Source organism: Haplochromis burtoni, unplaced genomic scaffold (genome assembly GCF_018398535.1).
Source record: "Haplochromis burtoni strain Fernald_Lab_line unplaced genomic scaffold, NCSU_Asbu1 Contig_63, whole genome shotgun sequence".
NCBI classification, from domain to species: domain Eukaryota; kingdom Metazoa; phylum Chordata; class Actinopteri; order Cichliformes; family Cichlidae; genus Haplochromis; species Haplochromis burtoni.
Genome location: NW_024582424.1, coordinates 134335 through 158910, shown reverse-complemented (window position 1 = coordinate 158910; position 24576 = coordinate 134335). Strand labels below are relative to the sequence as shown.

The 24576-nt window shown below is 39.7% G+C and overlaps 1 protein-coding gene across 7 annotated transcripts in view; it reads right to left on the bottom strand.

The window, feature by feature from the left end:
* mctp1a (multiple C2 domains, transmembrane 1a) overlaps positions 1-24576 on the bottom strand; it is a 128467-nt gene that overhangs the window by 75650 nt on the left and 28241 nt on the right. For all 7 annotated transcript variants that reach the window (XM_005922809.3, XM_005922810.3, XM_005922811.3 and 4 more), the window contains exon 2: positions 8443-8563. In XM_005922809.3, coding sequence (XP_005922871.1) covers positions 8443-8563 — 121 coding nt within the window. The remainder of the gene's footprint in view (positions 1-8442; positions 8564-24576) is intronic.

Here is a 24576-nt window from a genome sequence, read left to right as displayed (position 1 = left end):
AAGATGAATTCATCTGCAGCTATCTACAAAGAGAGAGCCACAACACTGTTAATCACCCTGTAATAGTGTTTAGGCCTGCTTGTGCTCAGCTGTTTGTCTGTTCCTGCAGTAGAAGTGTACTTAATAGTCAAGTTTGCAATAATACAGGATGCATTAAATATTTGCAGCACCTGTGCTCCTCTCCTCCCAAATGTAGAAAAACACAAGGACAAACAACATTTGCATATTCAGTTACACTGTAGTTGCATGAAATAGTAAATTATTAACCCTCTGAGCTAAGCTAAACTCATCTATAAATCAATCAGCAGGAAGAAATCCTGGATTATATTAAACATTTCTACAAACAGAGAGCTGGTGTTGAAAGTAATACTTCTAAACAAGAGACAAGTATTTTTCTAGAAGGAAACACATAGATGTAGATAATAACTTCAAAATGTACCCAAAATTAGGTTTCATAACATACGGCTGCATATTAAGTGCAAGATAGCGTAACAGTATGAGCTTCGGACCGATACAGTCGAGGTGAATGAGCATGGCATGACAACGACAATAGAGAGTAGGGCTGCCACGATTAGTCGACTAATCACGATTACGTCGACTATTAAAATCGTCGACGACTAATTTAATAGTCGACGCATCGTTTGAAGCTTTGTAAGATCCCAAAAAGATGCAGGAATAAGTAGTGGTATTTAAGAGTGTAATAATAGACTGAAAAAGAAGATGGCAGCACTGCATGTAAAAGGATGCCAGCTGCCGTTAAACCCCGAAGAAGAAGAAGAAGCTGTGTCCCAGAATTCATAGCGTGGCCCAGCGCAGTAGTCAACAATGGCGGCAGCTAGTTAGTTTTAATATTACTCTTATTATTCTTTTTGGGTCACAAAAAAAAGTTTAACGTGTTTTCAGGCTGAATGTAGCTGTGTAAACCTCAAATATCTGCTCAGTTTATCAAGACACTACTCAGGTTAAACATGTAATATAAGTCACTTAGATAAGTTAAAAATGTTATTGTTTGGCTTTTTTAGTATTTTATTTGTTCCTGAGTAAATCGGTTTGGCTGAGATTAAAGTTATAGTTTTTACACAGCTGAATAAACGTCAAGCAGACAACTGATTATCAGAAGAGTGAGATGCTCGAGAATATACTCCGGTGTCCTGTTATATTTTAGATAGCAAGGAGCAGACAGCTGAGTTTATTAAACTTCACTGAAACAACCTGCAGATTTCATTAAAATTTAACAAACTGTCATCTTGTCTTTCTTTTTCTTTTTTTTATTGCTGGTGCAATAAGCTGTACGTTTTACGTCCAATGGATGCATGATCTGATTAGTCGACTAATCGCAAAATTAATCGGTGACTAGTCGACTATCAAAATAATTGTTTGTGGCAACCCTAATAGAGAGTGTGTACGACTTGTAGGAAAATAACAATAACCCTAACCCTCACCCCCGTTCTCTGCGGCCTGCTGGAGCGGGGGGGCTAGGAGGAGTTGGCCGTCTGGCTGCGGTCTGGAGTGTGGGGCCTCCCTGCTGCTGCGGAGTCGGGGCGGTCTGTCTCTCCCCACCGCAGGGAAAAGGGTAACACCACCTGGGTCTGGGTGCAGTTCCCCCATTCAGGGGCAAGGGTACCTAGACCTGGTTCGTAGAGTACGCTTGAGGAGTGTGATCGTGTGTACAGCGTCTCTTCATGTCTGTCTCCACGTCTGTCTCCACGTTGGTTGAGTGTGGAGTAAGTGCATATGAGAGCATGAGGGTGGGAATGGATGTTTGTATCTGTGTGTGCCTGTATGTCTGTGTCTATATGTCAGGTTGGGTATCAGACGCCACCTCTCTGGGGACATCTCAGGCCCTCCAAGGTTTGGAGGCCTATCTCCACCCACCACCACTTCCCCTGCCGGTGGCAGACTCCCTCAGGTGTCGGTGCGTTGGTGGTTCTTTGTGTCTGGGGGTGGGCGTCCGGGTACACACCGGCTCACTCCTTGGCGGCCGCTTATCAGGGCCTGGAGCCTGGGGCTCGCTCGGGCCGCTTCGGGGGTGGGGTGCCCTCAGCCTCTCGGCCTGGGGCTCGGTCACTCAGGCACAGCTGGCTGCCGGCGGAGCTCACGGGCGCGTCACTGCAACTCCCCCTGGCTTCTGCTCCGCGGCTGCTGAGTGACCCTCATCTGGGACTCTCCTCAGCTCTTACTGAGACAGTGGCGCGGCTGCCCCTCTGTTGGTCTTCCTTGGTCTCTTGTGTTCTGGGGGCCTCTGGATGTCTGGAGTTTTGATCTCCTCCATACCTGCTTCATACCCTGGAGTACGGGGCTGTGGCCCCCCCACACTCCCTAGCAGATCGTTACATGGAGAAACCTTTGGAATGCAAGCATGCTGATCCACACAGGTATGCACACAGGTGTACACACGGGTATTCACAGACGCGGATTACAGCTTTCTTGGCTGCTGCCTCAAAGCACACTGTGCGCTGTCTATCTTGCCTGCTGCACAATATCGTTTATTACTTAGTATCTACTGATATCTACTGCTAGCTAGTTTATCGTGATGGTGCCGTTTTTTTTATTATGTTGCTCTTTGTTGTTTGCTTTCTCTTCTGTTTTTTTTTCTCCATACAGGTGACCCAGGTGTTTTGTTTTTGTTTGTTTTTTTGTTGTTTGTTTTTTTTTCCTTTCTTCCCCCCCTTCTCACCGTCTCTTCTCCCCTTTGGTTTTCTTTCTCTCCCTCTCTTTCTTTCATTCTTTCTCCCTGTCCTATCCCCCAGTCATGTCTGTCCCGTTTGTAGGAACTGAAAATAAAATAAATTCATAATTATAATAAAGGTCAATCAAATGGACCAATATGGCAAGGCCATGATGATCCACTTGGTAAAGGATATAGGATATACTTATGATAATGATTGCTTAGACAATTTTAATAAAGCCCTTTAGTAAAAGGAATATCACTGTTGACCACTGAAGTGTCTTTTATTATTGTATATTATGAAATCATTATAATAACAGTTAGAAGCACGCGATTTTTTGTGCTGTTTAATCCAGCCTTTCCATGAGAATGTTTAACTTTCGATTAATTATTCCAAGATACTATGAATTTTTAAAACTGTGTGCTTCAAAACAGAACAGCTTCCAGTAAGAAAATCCGGGGTTAACAGAGAAGCACTCTAATGATAAAGGACTTCGGGCCTCCGGTAGGCAGCAGTAGGAAAGAAAAAAAAAAAAAAAAAAAAAGGAAAATAACAAGGGAGATGAGAACGTAATAAAGAGGACTTAAAATAAAGCAAAACAGCATGTCGGCAGTGGTGTCAAGCTCTGTCACAGTCACTGTACTTTGCAAACTGAGAACTAATCACTGTAAACCTTCGCACTAATAGCAGCACTTAATACGCACACACACTAGCAGAGCGACACGCACACACGGGTTCTCACAGTGAACACAAAGCAAGTCAGCATATCCGAGTAGCAGCAGCTACAACTGTCTAGCTAGCTATTACTTACCCTGGGATAAAATTAGAGTGGCTATTGGTAAGTGTCTGTAAGGATGAGGAATCACGCAATTTCTGAAATTCCAGATATTGTCTAGTCTCTAACTTCAATGTGTGTGTTTAGTTAGTTTGTTTGTTTGCTTGTTTTAATCAATTTTAAATCATGCTTTTTATTTGTTTTTGTTTCTAATGTCTCTGTAAAGCACTTTGAATCACCTTGTTGTTGAATTGTGCTATACAAATAAATCTGCCTTGCCTTCATAAGTTCCTAATTTATACTATATCTTTATTTTGCAGAATTATAAAACTTTGAGCTTAACATCAGTTGTTGGAATACTGCCTTTATGTACATTGTGTCTATAAGTGTAAATGGCCTGTATGGAGAAGCACAGTTAGGCTACAGTATTTCTGTTATACACCTAGATTTACTCAGTCTGTTTTTCTGTTTGATTTACTGGCTATAAACAACAACCATTCAAAACAACAATCACAATTCCTGTACTTATATAGCTATATTGATTCCACATTTGTAAATGTGGCATTTTGTGGCTGTGCACAAGTTAAAATCAGGGATGACTGATAGACATAAAACTGGCAATAAAGGTTGAAAGTCCCCTGTGCTTTTGTGGCCATCAGCTGAAATATTCAGAGCCAAAAACTGCAATGTTATGTGGGAGATCTACCAACCGGCATCTCAAACATGAATGTGTTTATAACAGACAGAGACTGTCTGCATTTACAATACAAATGTGAAACTGCACAGTTATTTCTGAGAGCTGAATGCTGATGATAGGAAACGCTTTTCAAAAGGAAGGTTTTCTAATTGCAACACTTAATTTTCAGCATCCAAATGAAACTATACTAAATAACTTCAGTGCAATACAGCTAAATATGTGCACCACATAATTATCCTTCAGTACTTGAAAAGCAAGAGAAAGATAGGTCAAGAGGAAGTGCAGCACAGGAGAAACGTGCAGGAGTAACCACTACTACTCAGATATGCAGATGCTGAAATGACAACTATATGGTGTCTTTGAAAAGCTAGAGAAATCAAGCACAGCTTAACCAGAGTTTGCACAAAAACTACTCAACCAAACATGTTTAACTGCGACAACTACATCTTTATCGTCCTATAGCACTTCAGTCGCCTCTTCTATGACCAGATTTTCTCATGTCAAGGTTCAGATTTTCCATGTGAGTAAGCATAACATCTAAAACAGTGAAATGGAGGATGTTATATCTGTTATGTTTTAGATTCTGATGGGCTTCACCTTTGGGTCAAACACAGGGAATTAGAGGCAGACATTTTCAACTGACCTCATCACTGAGCTATCATATATGACAGCTAAGATGAGGCTAGGACTCTAAGAACTAGATTTTTTTTCAGAAATATGATAATGGTCAGGTTATTTTCACCCATTAAACTAAGCATAATAGGCAGATGTAAAATTGTAGAAGCTTCAGCTTTCATAACAGACTGCTCTGTTTCTTCTTCATTAATACACATGTATATTGGTTTATAAAAGCACAAAAAAAAAACACACTGGCAGCTGCCAGTGTTGCCTCTGAGCATCCTAGCAGATTCAAAATCCTACATTGCCATGTTCTCGAGTTACTGCATTCACCTCTCACCTCTGATCTTGAAGTCAAGGTCACCAGATTCAAACTTGGCCAAGATTTTTAGTAGATACACCTACGGTATCAATTTCAAACTCCTACTTCTTCTCATTCTCGAGTTATCAACTTCACAACCTGTGTGTCCACGCTGCTTGCCCACACATGCTATCGGACTTTTAAAGCTGAAGGCAAAAAGCACTCCCCTGGTGACAATTTATAAAATAATTTTACTCTGTACATGTAAATGAGAGAATGTTGAGAGTTTTACTGTGATAAAAATACTGAAATATTTTTTCATCTAACACCTGACAAGTTATTTTTTAATCCTGGATGAATCCTGGATGTCTTTGCACTATATAAATACACACACACACACACACACACATACACACGTTCTTTTTTGTCAGCAGTGGTTTTCATCTTGGAATTCATGGCTGCCATTTTTGCCCAGTCTCTTTCTTATTGTTGAATCATGAACTCTAACTTTAAGTGAGACATGTGAAGCTTAATGTTGTTCTGGGTTCTTTTTTGACCTCCTGGATAAGTGGTCGATGTGCTCTTGGAGTAATTTTGTTCAACCGGTCATTCCTGGGAAGCTTCATCACTGTTCCAAGTTTGATCCATTTGTGTATAATGGCTCTCACTGTGGTTCACTGGAGCCCCAAAGCCTTAGATATTGCTTTGTAACCCTTTCCAGACTGATAGATGTCAGTGTCTTTGTTTCTCAGGTGTTTCTTTAGATCGTGCCATGATGTGTTGATTTTTGAGATCTTTTAGCTTCAGTTTGTCGGGGGGGGGCAAACAGTTTTTCAAAACAGTGTATGTTGTTTGTATTTTCCTTGCTTTCATTTCCTCAAAGGAGGGAAATTTTGTTAAGGCAGCACATCTCTAGAAATCTATCGAGCCTGTTTCTTTAAAGAGCAAAGGGGATAAAGGAGGACACGGCACTGAACCCCTGTCCTCACTCTCTTTTCTGTCTTCCAAGTCAACCTTGTCTGAGTGCATCCATCACTTTGATGCATGGATCAGCACTAAGGTGACAAACAAAACATTTCACCTTTTCTTTTACCAGTATCCTCCTGTTGTATCGTGTGAAGCTCTGCATTGTTAACAGTCTGCTTAAATTAACAAAGTCTAGCACTCCAAAATACTTCAGACTTGTAGTCTAATTAAAATAATTTTATTGTTTTCACTTACAGTTCTGCTATGCACAATTAAAAGTTTTTAAAACAAATTTCTTTTGGTTTTTGTTGTTTTTTTGCTGACAAACTGCAGACTATTTGTAACATTTATAATTCATGCCAGAGCTTTTAGTGAATCAATAAGTAGCAGAATTAAATTGCTTCTTGCAGTAAACTCCCTTTATTTGATAATCCTGCTCTACTTCAGGACACATGAATGAGAAGGGAACCTAGAGAGATGTGCAAATGGAAAATCATTTTCTGTATTCTTCAGTTTACCTATTTCCTGCTGTTTAAAGGGGGGAAAGTAAACATCCCGGTAATACAGGCCAAGAGTTAAGATGTGCCATTGTAAATATTAGGAGGAAGACACCCTGGCTAAAGACTGTGAGACAAAACAGCACTTATTGTTGTTTTTTGCTAATATTCCATTCATTCCACTCCTAGGTTATATTCCTTTCTCTCTCTTTCTTTCTCTACCTGTCTCTCTCTGTGTCTCTAATGAGCTGTCTTGATGGGCTAAAACAGGACAGGTGAGCTCAGCACCTCAGTGCTCATTATCTGGGTGGACAGGTAGTCAGGCAAAGTGCATAGGAGAGACAAAGGCAGCTCATTCTGATCTGTTGTCATGGTGACTGCTACAGCCACTAATGAGACTTCAGCATCCTTCACCATGCAATCCACTGTGAGGTCTGTGAGAGTTTATGATGTGTTAAAGCTGAGCATATCCACCTTACATTAAATCACATACTCCAGCTCCAGAGAAGCAGGCAAACGTTTGATTGTGGCTCAAGAGTTGGGAGTTCGCCTTGTAATCGGAAGGTTGCCGGTTCGAGCCCCGGCTCCGACAGTCTCGGTCGTTGTGTCCTTGGGCAAGACACTTCACCTGTTGCCTACTGGTGGTGGTCAGAGGGGCCGGTGGCGCCAGTGTCCGGCAGCCTCGCCTCTGTCAGGCGTGGCTGTGGCTACAATGTAGCTTGCTATCACCAGTGGGTGGATGACTGGTTGTGTAAAGCGCTTTGGGGTCCTTAGGGACTAGTAAAGCGCTATACAAATACAGGCCATTTATCATTTGTTTATCTGAGTCGTTTAAGATGAGTTAGTATCTTTTACTCTGGTGCAAAACTAAATAAATTCTAACTTAGGGTTTCTAGTTTACATTCTCTATAGTCATCGCTTACAATACAGCAGTGTGTAGTCTTTACACTGCAGGTCTTGCTCACGCTCAGTAGCCAAGGGAAGCGCCTATGGTACGATTTCATCTTATTACACAAAAGAAACCAGAAGAATCACATTAGAATCACTCGTCTAGGCTCCAAATGTGACAATGGCCTAGTTTAACCCAGAGCTTAATTGTTTTCATGCTCACATGCATGAGGAATGCGCCAAATCGTTTCTACTAAATCAATCTGACATCACATATGGAAAATGGATTGTGATGTGTGATTTAAAAAAGAATACATGGAGATCAGTGAGTAAATAAAAGGGAGATAAAAAAAAAAAGAGTTGATTTGAGTGTGTAAAAACAGCCAATAAGCCTAAAGAAAACAAAGTAATTCAGATGATTTTCCATATTTTTCTTACTCCTATTAAAGAACTAAAGCCAACAATTTATTCATTTACTTAAAACCTCACCACACCACTGAGGCTGTTTCTTGGGCCAAAGCCTGATTCAGCATGTTTCTCTCTAACATAGAGCTACTGAAGTCCTGAACACATAAATAACAGTTTTAAAGTGGTGTACATGTTTCTTTATCCGAAAATATATGGACACTATTGTTCATGTAGAAGCACCTCCATGGACTAATAAAAGCAGTCACAAAGTACAGTTGCTTCACTATCATCCAGGACTACTTATCTTATTTACGGTAGCTGTCTAACATTTTATCTGCTACTGGGAGTATCTAAGTTCACTCTAATGTGAGTCTAAATACTTTTAGACACACCGGCAATAATTGTAACACCATTCATTTTTGGTTTTGAATAAAAGAATCCAGAAAGTCACAGATTTTCTTTTAGCCTGAAACAGTAGGATTTCAAACCAGGCATTCTAGATGCTGCCTGTGCTAATTGCTGCACAGGGTAACTTTTAATTGATGGGGCAAACAGAAACCAGATAAAGCATTTCCCACTGTAGCTCTACATAAACCTGAATATTCTTGAGGAATTTCTCCTACCTGTTCGATCTCGGATGGCCAGGTTTTTCCCTTTCTTTAGGACAATATCCAGCTGGTACATGGCTGGAGGAGGAGGCTGAGGCGGGGGCTCTACATTACTGGGCCCCACAATATTGATGCCCTGTGAAGATAAGACAGTGCCCAGGTTAGTTTGCTTCAGTAATATGCTTCAGACACACACACACACAAGACACAGAGAAAATAAGAAGTGACAAAATAAATAAGACACCCATTGCAATTAGGGATAAAAAAAAAAAAAGCCAGAAGAAACAAAAACAGAAATAATCGCAAGGTATTTTTAGTCCAACTTAATTCTAGTCAACATCACAATCTGCTTGCACATATAAGATTGGACCCAAGAAATAGCTGCAAAAATGTTTCTCAATAAATAACAAATAAAGAGATTTCTGAATAGATCTCTGAAGAATAACACTATGTTACAAAAACAAAGGTTTGGGCTTTTTGGGGTCTTTTAGAAATGACATTTGTTTTCTACAACATCAATATACACTGAAAAGATAAAAATAAGAAATGCTCATGCTTTAGAAAATAATTACATAATATACAGTACGTCACGTGTAGTGTGAGCATAGAAAGCATGTACCCCCGTCTGCAGCCTCCAAAAATCCTGCTGCTGGAAAGGGTAATCTCTGTGGCTTTACACGTCAGTGCAGCTCTCCACTGTGACAGGAAATCCCCACTGGCTGTAAACGTGATTGGCCATAAAGCCCATTTGCAGGCCACATGTTGCACCAGGCTACGCTGAAATCCATGACACTTGCCTTTGTTTATCAGTATTTGGTACATATTATTCTACTACCCTGATGTATCTTGTGTGTGTGTGGGGAGGACTTCTGTCACATCGCACCAGCTATCATACTCTGAGATGAAGCTAAAAATAAAGACAGAAAAATGCTAGTGGGCCACTGGGAGAATGAGAGAATGAGACATGCAAATGGGAAAAAAAGGAGAAAATACACTCTTGAGCTTGTTCTGTATCAACAATGTCACATACAAGCTCTCCTTCCCTAACCAATTATATTCTTATCAACTTTTATTTCAACAACACCAATTTTCCTCACTTATATTTACACAGTAATCTGACTATATTACAGCACTATACACTCACTGGTAACTTCATTACCAGTGCACCTCTTTAGCTGCTTGTGAACTAATCCAATTAAGCAATCAAATGTAGACATGGTAAAGATCACATACTGAGGTTCAAACTGAGCATCAGAAGGTGGAATACTGTAAAGGTCATTTTAAGTGATTTTGAACATGACATGGTTGTTGATGACAGACAGGTTGTGATGGTCCCCGTGTCTCTCTGGTTGGCCCACGCTGGCTACAGGTTTTGTTGTTGTTCGTTTTGGTTTTCTTTGTCTCTCCTCCTCCTCTCTGCCTGGGTGGAGCTCATTACGGGCTCTCGCTCTTGGCCCACGCACCCGTGTGATGGTGTCCACCTGCGGCTGATCTGGCTGATTTCCCCAGCTGCTATTTAAGGCAGTGGCACAGAGCAGCTCACCGCTGGAACGTTGAACCACCTGAGTTCGTGCTCGCGGCATATTCAAAGAAGAATCTCTTACATGTATTTTGTTGTGGAACTAACCTTGAACTTCTGTCTGTAGACCTTTCTGGACCGAATCACTGGACCTGTCCAAGTGGGGCAGTGTGTGGAGTGTTGGAGCGAGTGCGGCTGAAGAGGAGTGTGTGTGTGTGTGTGTGTGTGTGTGTGTGTGTGTGTGTGTGTGTGTGTGTGTGTGTGTGTGTGTGGAGGAGCGGTGGCGGTGACTGAGTGGAAGAGGAAGCGGAGAGGAAGAGGAAGCGTGTGTGTGGATTCCCCCCCCCTCTCTCCCTGGACCCCCCATATATATACATGTATGTATGTATGTATGTATGTATGTATGTATGTATGTATATGTATATATATATATATATATATATATATATATATGATATATATATATTATGCATACATATATATATATAATACATATAACATATATACACATGTGTCAATAAATGAGTGGGACACAGAATATACACATATATACACACACACACACACACAATATAGTCAGGTCTTTCCCATCTTTGTGGGGTCGACCTCCTTTTGTTTGTCCTGCTTTCTCTTGTTTGTTTCAGTTGAGTTAGCTCCATTTTTCCCACCATGACTTTCTGTATTCTCCTGCCAGCTTTGTGCAGGGTGTTTTATTTTTAGAAGTTCTTTTTTTTTTTTTGCATCCTGAAACTTTGTTTCCTGAATTTCTATCCTCTCTCTGGCAGCTTCTGTCATAGTTACTTATATTTTCTAGTATTTGCTTTCCACTTTAAGAAGTATCAACATATTCCAAAAATACAAATAAATCTTTGTGTTCCAAACAATAACTGAACACATGCATCAATGGCAAATATTATTACCAGTTTAACATTTACAGCAATAATTCACCAATAATTACTCAAATATGGCACAGTCTTCATAAAGAAGTCAAAGCCACAGTAACTGACAGAGACACTGGGTCCTGTGTAACACTTTGAGATAAAATCTTCTGTCAAAAAAGCAAAAAATGAAATATAATAAAATAAAAAACTGAGGAAAAGAGAAATACAGACAGTGCTTTGGAGAAAACAGGAACCTTAAATAAGTCGAACAAAATAAATAGTTTGTTTTGTAACAGTTGTACCAGCTCAGTGAATACAGACTGACAGGAGTTTAAGCTGCACTGGGGTCAACGGTTCATGTAAGTCACTGAAATTGAACCGCATGTGTGCATGGATATAGCCAACAGGGTTGCACAAAAGATGTGGGGGTCGAACAACGTAAAATTAAGCCCTTTATCTTTAAACGTGACTAACAAACAGTGACAAAGAGACACACAGAGGCACACAGAGTCAACACACAACGATTAAGAAAACAGTGGAAATCCTCGGTCATGCTGTGCCCAAGGAAAATGCCACTTCACATGTTGTTTTCTTCTTTGTATATGAAATCATACAAACACACACACTTGTACACACAACTGCAGAACGCAGGGTTTAAATGATTTGCTGATAGCACTGCCTGCTTGAGTGAGCAACAGTACAGTACATGGAGTAACAGTCAAGTCTCTGTTAGAACAAAACAACCAGACCAAACCAACACACAAAGGTGCTGCCAAGTTACAATGCTCATTAAAAAAGACGAAAACAAACAGATACATAATGACGATCACTTTTTGTTGCATGTACAAGCTCACCATTAGCTGTTTCGAAAATAGTTTAAACCTAAAAATACCTCTTAAGTAATAAATGAAGAAAGTAAACTAGGATTACAAGATTTGCTGTCTTTTGTAAAATAGTAGTAGACATTAATGATGTTTGAACAAAATCTTAACACAGTGTCGACCAGAGCTAAGCCATGCTTTGAAGTACTGCTAAGATATTATGTAGTGACTTTTCTATCTGACAGAACATTAATACTACTGCTGCAAACAATTTTGTTTCTGCATTGGATGCATACCAACTTGGGATTCAGATTAAAACTTAAATCTAACCAAAAAAAACATTTTTACACTTCTGGTTTATGCACAATTACAATCTTGTGCAAAAAACAGGATTTGTGAAATCAGGGATGCTGCCCCCACAGACCATCTCTCTCTGCCTGGTGTGTGCAGCACATTTTTGGCAACATTTAAAATACGATTCGGTTATTGAAAAACACAGGTAGCAGTTTTCAATGGATTTTAAATGAACACGCCACATTGGTTTTACCTTGGTTTGACTTGCACATCAAACTGTGCTCGATTTTCAACCTTTTGAATGGGTTTTCCCGTAATCACTAGAGTATACACAGTGAGCAGTTCAGTCACTGCTGCTACTGATATGCTGCTAGCATGCTAGTTACACCACTTATCCTGTGCAGCTTCTTTTAACTTTGCAGCTATAACAATGATGTTAGGGATCTAACAAAAATCTAATGATGTAGAAAAGTAATTCTGACAGGGAAAAGCACATCACTGCAGCATATTGTAGAATATTACAAGTAATGATGAGCTAATAATTGTGAGAGGACTTTATTCTTTTGACTCTGTGTCATAATCCTGGAGCTTTGACCTCCAGCTTTGTCCTCTCTCCCTAATTACCTCATGTGTGTATTTAAGCTTTCAGTTTTTCTCAGCGCCTCTTGCGTTTTACTATTTCCCTCCTAAATATTTCCCCCACGTGGCGCACTAGCTTTTCAGTTTATGCTCTAATTAAGGTTGTTCAGAAGTCTGTGTTTGAGGACTGGATTTTCCACTAAACGTGACACTCTGTGGTTTTAAATGAAAACATTAAGAGGAGGTATGGCTCACAAAGCCAGATTTTGAGTTTGGAAGCAACTGTTTTGTTTAGTGATCACACTCCATCAACTGGGACAGACTCAGCAGAGAGAATCTATTTTCTGTTCTGTCCCCTGAATCCAGCAGAACTCGGGCCCTTCCCTCTAAACAAGCATTTCGGGTGAGAAACAATGTATATTCACAAAGACTGAAACAGCCATGAGGAGCGGAGAGAAGAAAAAGGAAAGACCACCAAGATCCATCACACTCCAGCTTCTCCATGTTTAATGATTCCTTGAAGCTGAGAGAGAACCAAAGAATACCTACGATGGCCTATTTTCCTGTCTCACTCTAGCCGCAGAGGACCAGCCCTTTTATTTCAGAGCAAAAGACAAAAGACAGTAGGTTTAGGAACGGTTTCATCATGAAGGGCATCAGACGTAAAACTGCCAGTTACATGCTGTGAACAGGGAGCAGCCGAAAGTAGCTTCTATACTGTACATGAATTAATCTTGTGTGTGTCTTTGTTTGTGTGTGTGCATGGATGGCATGGATAAGTGCGTTCCAGAATCAAAAACAATGTAGGTAACACAACTAAAGTTTTACAAATATTGATGCCATGTACTGTACATGTATTTCTGTTCCCAGTTTCTTCACAGCTACAAAATAGAGGAGAGCTGATGATACAGAATGCACCAGAGACACCTAGATTTAGACAGCTGGAGTTTACTGTACACCAGCAACCACCAGATACACACAGTGCAAATAGTGTGTATGTGTTGTTTACAGTCCTAGAGGATAGCACAGAGCTTCAGCTGAGCTCTGAGACATGCTATAATGCCACACAAACCACTTAGTCAAACGCCCTCACTTTCTATTGACTCTTCCCCACTTTAAGTTACAGTGCATCAAAACTCCCACTGGTCCACATATATAAGGCAGCAGCATGATCAGAGTAAAAGGCTCAGGAGTGCAAAGTCTATATAACAGAACTTAAAGTAAGCAGCTTAAAACCAATGACACTTTTGAACAGATAATTGGAAATGAACACAAATTTTTATCTTTAGAATTTGTTCTAAAGCGGAAACTCTTTTTTTTTTTTAGGTCAACATGCTGCTCCAGAATCTCTGTTTTCAGTCTCAGACTTATAAAAAGAAAATAAGCTAAAAGCTCAGATGGCAACGTGGCAACCATTAATAGAAAAAGTCAACTGGTTGTTTACAGTGACTCATAACCTTCCCTGACACATGCACTCCGATATTTTGGAGCGTATCCTTCTATCTGGTGAGCTCAAACTATTTAGCGCAGGCCTGAAAGGGTCATATGACCATCTCCTGTCTGGAATCTTCTTTTTTACAAAGAAAGTGCTCATCCACGTCCTCCTCGGTGTCAAGCATTCTTCTAGTAAATGTGCATATATTTATATTATGTTATATTTCTGCATAAGGAAAACCTGGTCTCATAAAATCCCTCCAGATACTTCCCAGGCTCTGAATGAAACTGCCAGCTTCAATAAGCAAACTCGCATGCCATAGGTTTAAACATGTATGACAAAACTATGATAATTATGTGTCATTATTATCAGTCCCTCTACTGCTAGAAGCTCATGTATCACGAGTGACACGGTAGGAAAGTCACGGTAATTTCCCATGGGAAAGGCTAGCCCAACAGGTGGGACGTTTAGGAGTTGTTGCTATAATAACTCCTTCCCACCAAATTTTAATAATACCTGACACATTAAGTACTACGCACCTGCTATGTATGCCAGTAATCAGAAAGTATCAAGTGAACTTTGCTCCTCTTGTTCCCTTTCATTAGCACCCCAGCCGTGACTTAAAATAGTTGCTGTTTACTGACACTGATGGTAGAGAGTGACATTTCACCGAACACTGTTCTATATATGACGTCGCTGTGCTGTTGTTTGAATCTTGAAGCGGTGCCCTGCAATTTAATCTCGACTGCCGTGTGAAATAAGAGAAACATGTCCCATCGGGAAAGATTTATAAGAGTTCTCGCTTCGCATTTAAAGGGCAGACTGGTAAAGCAACACAGCTGCTTAGAAAACTCCCCATGTGGGATATCAACCAGAGTCATATTTTTTTTTTCATCCTGGGTTGTATGTCATGACAGTGGTGTCTTTATGGAGGAGGAAGCCTGTGTTTAGCCGTGGGCAGTGTGTGGAGCCATGTCTCATTTCTCACTGTGATGACAGGTAATTTCCAGGCTCTGCAGCCACTCCTGCATAAGAATAACCTAATCTTGCTTTGGCCATTAACAAGAAAGTTTATGGCAGTTCTTCTTCTCTTAGCAGAGATGCCACTTCTTTCTGTCCATTGAAATATTTCCATTTTTATTTCACCAAGTCCTGTCTGCACACTCACTTCTTTTTGACAACAGAGAAATGATCATCCAACCATCCATCTTTAAACTTAACTTAAGCTGTTGCGGGGCATTTATTAATTTTTATGTTTTTCTCATTATGCACCTCACAAAAGATAGTAAAAAGAGCAAAAAGTTAATTTTATTTGTGTCCTTAAGTATAGAGGCTTATTTAAAATGTAAGCAAGGAGAAGTCAGAATGGTTACTGTGCTACAGAAGTACTTCTTTTTCTGATTTTTCCTTTAGGAGTCACAACACCGGATCATCTCACTCCATTTGTCCATGCACATGTCCAAATCATTTCAGCCTTGCTTCTCTAACTAAGTCCCCAAACTGTTCAACCTGAGCTGTCCCTTTGATGTATTCATTTCTAATCTTGTCCCTCCTGGTCACTCCCAACAAAACTCTTAACATCTTCAACTCTACCACCTCCAGCTCTGCCTCCCATCTTTCTGTCTTTCTTTCTTTCTGTCAAAGCCACCGTCTCGCTAAAGGCTTGTAAAGCTTCCCTTTCATTCCTCCTGCTATCCTTCTGTCACAAATCACCTCTGACACTCGCCTCCATCCTCTCCTCCCTGCCTGCAGTCTCTTCTTTACTTTTATAGTGCTCTGTCTGTTGTTAGGTTGACCCCAGGTTTTTTAAATTATCCACCTTCACTACCTCTACTTTTTTGCATCTTCACCTTTCCACCTATCTCACTCATTCACAAGCATGTATGGTGTTTTGCTTCTACTGAGTTTTATTCTGTTTTTTCCTTGACAGCATACCTCCACCTCTGCAGACTCTTTTCCACCTGCTCCCTACTCTCACCACAGATTGTTGTCTGTGGACATCACAGCCTACAGAAACTCCTGCCGGACCTCATCTGTTAACCTCGTCACCTATTTATTGAGCAAATATGCAAATAGACTCAAACATGTATTTTGGTGAAGCAGGTTGTGTTCTGGGTCTCTTGGGGCAGGCAAAGCAAAGCACAGACAATAATCACTCTAACATTCACTCTTTTTCCTGTTTCCTGCATTTATGTGACGTACAAAAACGAAGTAAAGATTCCCAAATGTCAGGTTTCAGGAGCCATAGGAGTTAACAAGAATAAGAATTACTTAATTATACACACAATTAACTGGACAAGACCACAGAAGAATTCCAGCCACAGAATCTCAGTGGTGGTGGTGAGTAGACCGCTGTCATACTCAACGATACAATATGACACCTAGACGTCCAGTGTTTTATAAGTGGGATTTAACTGTATTTGTTGCCAGAGTGAATAAAAACTCTTGATAACCACAAAATGATGGTGCTAAGCCACATGGAAAGACTGATACAGTTAAGGTAACATGTTCTTTGATTGGAAATATGTACATTTCTGTGCACACACTTGTAACTAACTTGGAAATATTGTTCTAAAAACATGCCTAATATTACTGAAGCCTGTAACTCTTGTCTACTATTTGTTTACCTAAGAGCTTGAATCTGAGCCTTATGCAGGCATGTGAAAAAAAGCTACCTTAGTTTAATGTTTGAGAACAATTTGCAATTTGTTTTCCAAAGCGAACAATCCACTCTCAACCAGACACTCTCAGACCACTTTAGTTTCCTTGTTTCCTTCCCTGTTTGCACCCTACCTTTTAGCCAGTGCATTCACTATGCCCAGATCCCCCTTGTACCAGCCAGCATCCCCCTTTTAATATCAACCTGTCTTCCATCCCATCTCATTCACCTACTTCACTCTCCTGCCAGCTCATTCTCCATCACCTTCATTCTCTGCCATTACCTGCGAATCTTCCCACCTGCACGGCCACCAGTCTGCCTCAGTAACAACCTGCTTTCATCCATCCTTGATGTGACACATCCATTCTTTTACATCACATTCATCTCAGAGACAATAATAAAACTCTTAAACTGCTTCTCAGGTCTGTGCTCTGCATCTGCCATGCCTTTTCCCCAAAAAGTATTACAGCACCAAAACACATAATATAGCAACTCCCCCAGGGACAATTAGCTTTGATGCCATCACATATATAATTTGTACACACTGAATACAGTGGTTTGCACTTTCTACCCCATAAATCTGTGAACACACACGTGTACACTTGTAAATATGTACACATAAGGACAGGAAGGCTCTTGGTTTGCCAGTGCAGGCTGATGAATTGCTAGAAATCTGTCTTTTATGTACTTGATCTAATTATAGTCGATACGGGGGAGGGAAATTGTGTAGAAGAAGACAGGTTGCTTCCAGCTGTATGTACATATCTTCAAAGCCAAGTTGTTTTTCTGCAAGAAAGATCTGACACAAATGTGATTTGAAATGATTTGCAATATACACCGTGAAAGAATCACAATCACTTTCAACTATTTCAGCCCTTGTCTTGTGTATTTTGACCCACAGCAAAAGGTACAATTTGCATAAAGAAACATTAATGAAAAAAAATAATTCACAGCCAGAAACATGTTAAAGAAACTCAGGGGATGTTGAAACAATCCTTGTGACACCTTAAAATGTGATTACAAATTTGTGCATCATAAAAGGCTTTACATTACTTATTGAATGTACACAGGAGGTATGCAAAAATATGGCATATTTCCATTCAGTCAGCTTTAGTCAAGATTGCAAATGTCAGCAGCTCACAGAATTCGTGACTGAATAAATAAAAATAAACAATTTTCTCCACTGCTCTCTTTCATCCTGCATTCTTTCTGTCTAACATTGCATTTCAGTATCAGTTACACGAGAACACATTTCACCTCAAATATAATAAACTAATTATTACTTTAATTAAAATATTGTAGATAAATTACATATACACATATTTCTCTTGCTCATCACACCATGGTAGTCACAAAACCTTGAAAAATGTACTTCATTAAACTATCTCAGCCCAGTAAGATATTCCATTAAATGCCACTATCTCGGGGGCATTACCGAGGCGCTCTTCTCCTGAGTATGTGCAGCCAGGTAATATGTAATGTGACAGAACACAGGGCCAGTGCAGTGAAGTGGGTAGACACCCAGTAGCCACTCAACTAGATAATGAGGTCTCTGCTGCTTCTTTTCTTAATAAGAGCCCAAAACTCCACTGCACAAAGAGCAAGCTTCTTCACTCTCTATCCTCTGACTAGGATAATGAATCTCTTAATTGAACAGAGATAATGCAGATGATCCTGATGATAGCTTAAACATTTACAGGTGTGTAAAATATTCGCTTTGCATTAATAAAAAACTTCATTATATCATATGGAAGCAATGCCAAACTTGTTTACAATTGAACTTGATTTTAATATGCCCAAATGAACCCCTGTCCCTCCCATTGTATTATCATGCGGCTCAAAAATGGTTTAATAGCCGGGATAAAGATAATTCTGTCTATCAGCTATGCATGTAAAACCCAGTGCAGAAGAGCCATAGTCACATAAATAGGCAATCAAATGATTAAGAGCATAATAAAAAGGTGAATGAGAATGGGTTTGCTTGATCTGTGTCAGTATTAGTTAAATGCATCAGTCAAATTAATAGATGAACACTAGAAATCCACTGACTGACTGGCAGGGGACCAGAATAGTGACCAACCAGTCGGCCCCCCATTTGTACAGTTAGAGCTGGTCCATTTCATGCATGCACATAGCATGTGCATAGCAGGCAAATAGTCACAGGGACAATTACAGCCACATACTAACATCCTGCTAGCATGGTTGCTCCTCACTATGAGTGAAGACACAAAGCAAACCATGGAGGAGTATTTGTAACAACAAACCTAATCAGATTCCTAAATCAGCCTCACCCAGCTGAACGTGGAAGCTAACAAAGGCAAAGTGGCTAAAGCTAACGCTATACAGATCTTACAGTTAGCTACAAGCCAGCAGCTGTTTTTGAAGTAAAGCTTGTTTAAACACCTACTCCTCATGACATAAATGTTACATTGCAAGCAGTGACACCTTAACCTCACTTGTTTGAAATAGATTCACTCTGATAGGCTTTGGTAATTAATGATTGGCTCAGTTTAATCAAAACAGCCATTGTTAAATTCTCTAGGCAGTAATCTCTTCACTTGTTAAATTCAGCAGTTGTTCAGATGATTGACTTCAGAGAATTATTCTCTTACGGTCATCGATATGCTTCGATCCACGACTGAAATCAATAACTCTTTATACGCTATGATATGAAGGAATTAGATGAATGAACACCCAAGAGGTGTTCATTAAGTAATGGCCCTTCTGGAATTGTCAGCAACCCAGCATTAATCTTCTAAAATTCAATGGATGCCATTACAAGAAACACATATTAGCAAAAGTAAGCTCCAAGCTATTGTTCAGAGTATAATGGATGATGAGAAAAAGAAAGCAGTTGCCTTGGAGGACTTGGCACGTTCTAATGAAAATATATTTTTTAAGTAAACAACACAAAACTAAAGAGAAATACAATGTCTTCAGTGATCATGAAGAACAATATGCCTGCATATGGGTCTTATTAAAAAGTGTCTTGTTAATTATCAATAAATATCTTACATCAAAAAGTGATAACATCTCTTCTTTCCCATTAAATCACCATCAAGGAGAAGTACCCTTATGAGTCATCATATGCTTCTTGCCATAATCACTCTTAATGTCATCCTCAGTGTCCTCTGTATGCAACTCTACAGCTCTCATTTCCATACTCAGAACAATAACCCAGTTTCCATTATTCCTGCCAGCTGTGTCATGATCCTCCCTCCCAGTTGTACCAGATGTCAGGGCTGAGCTGCATGGCTTGGCCTACTTTGGGTAATGGTAGAATAGGTGGTCAACATTGAATCAGGAAGTATAAAGGAATCAGTCTCTTTCCAATCCTTTGCCGAGCAAGATTAAACTGCAGATCGTGAGTGTGCATTGATGTGCATTTATACTGCACAGGTCTGTGTTTAACAAATGTGGTCCAAAATCTATTCCTATCATTTCAAACATTTGAAAGCCTAGCTGAGAATATTACAGTATTATTTGATCATAGGGTTAAAGAGAAACTTAAAAAATAAGAGTCCGCTGCGTATCATGGATATTTTCAATGCTCCCTGCCTTGACGTTTATTAAATGTTGATCTGTTTGCTGATCATAGTTATGGCATCACAGGCAACAGGATCTAAACAAAGTCAATCACCCCCAGATCACCAGCAGCAGTAGCTAACACATCCCAGAGTGTTACTGTGGAGACATCTTCTTGTACCTCAAGGGAAACTCTCATTGGTGTGGATAAAAAGTGTTAAATGTGTTAACACCACATTCTGATGCAACTGTATTAACCTATCATTGCTATGACTTCTAACACAAGGCAAATGGTGTGACAAATTACATTCACCGGAAGACTGACGGAGACAGACACAAATTTGGTGACTGTTCAGTTGAAATTAATGCAAGCGGAGCAGCTTTCTTATCAGCTGCAACTGACAGTTCCACAACACAGCCACTCTCCATAAATAATGAAGAACAAAGGTCTGACAGGGAGACGAGGGCTGAGGACGTGAATCGAGTAAAAGGGAGTCACAGATTGAGTAAAGGTAGAGCGACTTCAAGAGCGTGAAGGATAATGGTATCCTGAAATGCAAAAACAAAGATTTAATTTAAATTTAAAGATAAATAGAAGACACCTGAAAAGCTCTAAAGACTACATAAAAGTTAAACACAGGAAGATAGAGACAACCAGATACACCAAGCTGGTCACTTTTCCCTCCAGAATAATGTTGAAGCTTCAAAATAGGGCTACACAAAATATCATGTTACGGAACCAAAACACACAAATATTGGCGGCATGCGGAACATTAGCAGGTTTCCCCCATGTGTTTATCACCAGTAAATTTGGTGCATTGACAAACTGAGCCACGAGTGTCAAGTGCTGCTGACATTGCAGACAGACAAGCTGGTCGCCCTGCTGCCAACCCAACCTGTCAACCCACCAGAGACGAGTCAGTGCCAGTCTGAGATTGTGCTGACACGACTTCCAAAACAAGGCAAAGCAAAGCTCTGAACAGAGCAGAGCGGAGCACAACCGTCAAGAACACGTTGATCCAGAGCTACGTTTGCTGGCTCAGCGACTTTACAGCAAAAATAAACAAGCCAAAAACAGCGCTGATGTGCTTTTTTGACAAACCACACAAACTACACACTGTACATCATACTATACACTATTGGTCCCTGTACCAAATATCCGACAATTGCTTTTCTTCATCATTCGATAAGCATCCCAGCATGTATTAGCAATATTTAACATTTAATTTAGCAGCAGAATCCTAAAATCGATACTCTGATTAAAATGTTCACAGTAAACCAGTTAAATTTCTGCCTTATAGATTTTTTTTGTATTGTTGTCTCCTCATAAACCAACATTTTCCAACCTTAATATGACTAGACACGCTTTTTTCATACTAAAATAGAGCTGGACCGATCCGATATTACGTATCGGTCCGATACTGACCTAAATTACTGGATCAGATATCAGAGAGAAATAAAAAATGTAGTCCGATCCGAAGTATCACAAAATCACCTCACAAAACTCACAAAACTTGGCTTAACCCAGCTCGGCGCATCGGAGCAGTATCTGTCACGTGATAGAGCAGCTGTTGTCTCCCAGACCTGTCAGCAGTCTGTTGGAGCCTCGCTACATGCTTCCTAACCGCAGCATTTCATCTCGGCGAAAACTATCCTAGAGAAGTAAAGCAAGTGTGTAAGTTCATCCCTGAATGTTTGCATAGTATTACCACGTTAAGCTTAACAACTGATATGTTGAGCCACAGCTGGACTGACCATCAGAGTTCCATATCGAGGTGTCCCGTACTTCAGCTGGAATTAAAAAATAGACACAAAGCTGGAATTATTTTGTCTTTGCTGCTGAGTTGCATCTACTTCTCTCATTCACTCCCCCTCCCTCTCCTGTTATTACTTCAAACATGAAACTGATCAATGATCAGCTGATCGGCTTTTCTGCCGCAAGTTTCGTCTTTCTTGTTTGTTTATCGCCCACTTTGCGCTAGAAACAGGAGACCAGCGGATAAACAACAGCAGCGCGTTTAAGGGTGAAAAGCTGTTGTTAAAATTTATTTAATATTACTTTCTAGTATCAGCTGATGTTTGCTGGAGCCAAGGCTGTAAAAGCTGCTGGTTACGATGTCGGTTTGGATATGTGAGAAGGAAACATGAAGATGAAACCAGGAGATGTCCTTACTGAATTATCAGAGCTGAACAGGTGATGGAGAAACAGGTTTACCCTTTAGGTGACATGAATGAGTTGAAGGGAAGTTATGAGACAAATAACACCAGGATCCTTTTCTATGTAGCTGACGGCTGGTAACCGTGCAGGGGCGGGTCTAGCAAAATTTTGCCAGGGTAGGGCATTAACAGGAAAAGGGGGGCACAAAGAAATATTTTTCTTTATTATGTCATTTAAAAACTTATAAATAAATAATTATCTGAATCTTACAACAAAAGTGGTCACCTGACTATCCATTATAGTATAAAGTAATATACACTAATATACACCCTAGTAAGCTATAGTACTTTTTCCTTTGGGAAGGTACCATCTGTGCAGTCTGCAATTCTGTTGAAGAAAGATGTTGAATCTATTTAACTATTGTAGAAAAATAATTGATTATTGTGCATTTGTTTTACACTTGCATTAAATTAAAGTTGATTACATCGATTAAGGGAGGGGGGTGGTTCCCTAATATTTTTGCTGGGAGTTGGCAACCCTAGTAGTTAGGTAGGTAAGTACTCTTTAAAATACCAGAATAGGGAGGATGGTGTTGCTTTAAATTTATTAAATTGATCAGTGTTGCTGAACTATAAAATGTTTTGGGTGGAGTGTATTTTTTGCATACAGGTATAGCAGAATAGCTTCAGTCTCTTGTTTTTTAAAACTTGAGTATGAACTTATACAAAATACAGCAAGATATTTATAAAAAAAACAGTTTTATTGATTACAAAATATGCTATATCGGATTCATATCGGTATCGGCAGATATCCAAATTTATGATATCGGAATCTGTATCGGACATTAAAAAGTGGTATCGTGCCATCTCTAATCTAAAAAGAAAAAAATGTACTTCTTAGATCTTCTTATACTTTTTATACATGTCAGCATAAAAAGTATTTATCTCTTGTTTACATTATACATTCTGTGTGAAGTTCAGAGAACTCTAATTCCGTTATATCTCGAATCTTATCTTGTGTATCGTCGTTATAAGGGACATAACGACTAAACAAGCTAAACAAAGCACAGATCGAGTGTTTCAAGTGTAGACTAATGGGCATTTATTTGACTGAAGAGACGCCAATGAAATGCATTCTAGGGTTTTGTGGTTTTATGAAAATCACTCAGTGCTTATAGAGTATTTGAATAAATGAGGAAAATATCCAAAAATCTTTTTGTATTGTTAATTAAATGCAAACAGGTCTTCAATTTTGTTTTACATTAAATCACTGATGTGCTTGTTGTTGTGGACACCCTGAGATTCAGCTTGTTGTATATCATTACCAGCACATCTTGTAACAACGACTAATGAATAATAATAAAAAAAAGTATTCATGCTCCTTAATGGCACTGCTATTTTGGACTTCACTGTGTATTCATGAGCCTAAAAAGCACATTACCAGCACATGCAGGTCCTACACTGTCTTTTTCTTTAACTTGCAACTTGCTACTACTAAAGCCTGCTAGTATCAGCAACCCTCTCTGACATCATCATCTTGGAAGGATTGTTACATTTTTCAGAAAAGAATTCAAATGAGTGCAGAAAAAATGCACTTGTAATCTTTAATGCACTCCTGTGTTTTGTAGTTCCTTCAGTGAACAAGTAAAATCTATCCAGTGAGACAGCTGTGGGATTAGCTTTTTTTTTTTTTTTTTTGTCCTGGTCCAATCGCTTTCTTCTGTCCACCTTTTTCTCTACTCATTTAGATTATTCCTCTTTAGCTTTCTATCTGCCATTACCCCTATTGGCCTTGGAGGGGACGGGATGAGCCATTTGTCATGGATCCATTTAATGACATCAACATGATAAAGTGACAGTGTTTGATAAAGCATGGCCTCTCATCAGAACTGCTGGCAGCACAAACTCCCATCTCTCCATCTGAATCGTGATGCTAGATTGTTCTGGTCTGAGCAACATTTATATAGCTCATCTGTTTGTTTTTAAAAATGATCTGAACAATAAGAGCTACAGTATTTAGCGTTTAAAGCTACACCTCCTGCATGTCATCCAGCACCACCTGCTGTGTAAAATTTTAGGAACACTGACCAGATGGATCGGCATCACTTTTTATGTACCAGAGTCTCCATAGAAAATGTCTGTATAGGGTTATGAACCTAAAATACACAGAAGAGCAGAACTAGAGGAATATGTTTGTGACAATTATAGACCGCATCCAGTCCAATGAACCTTTAATTTCCAAAATAGATCAGTTTGTCTCTCTGCCAGCTAGTGTCATC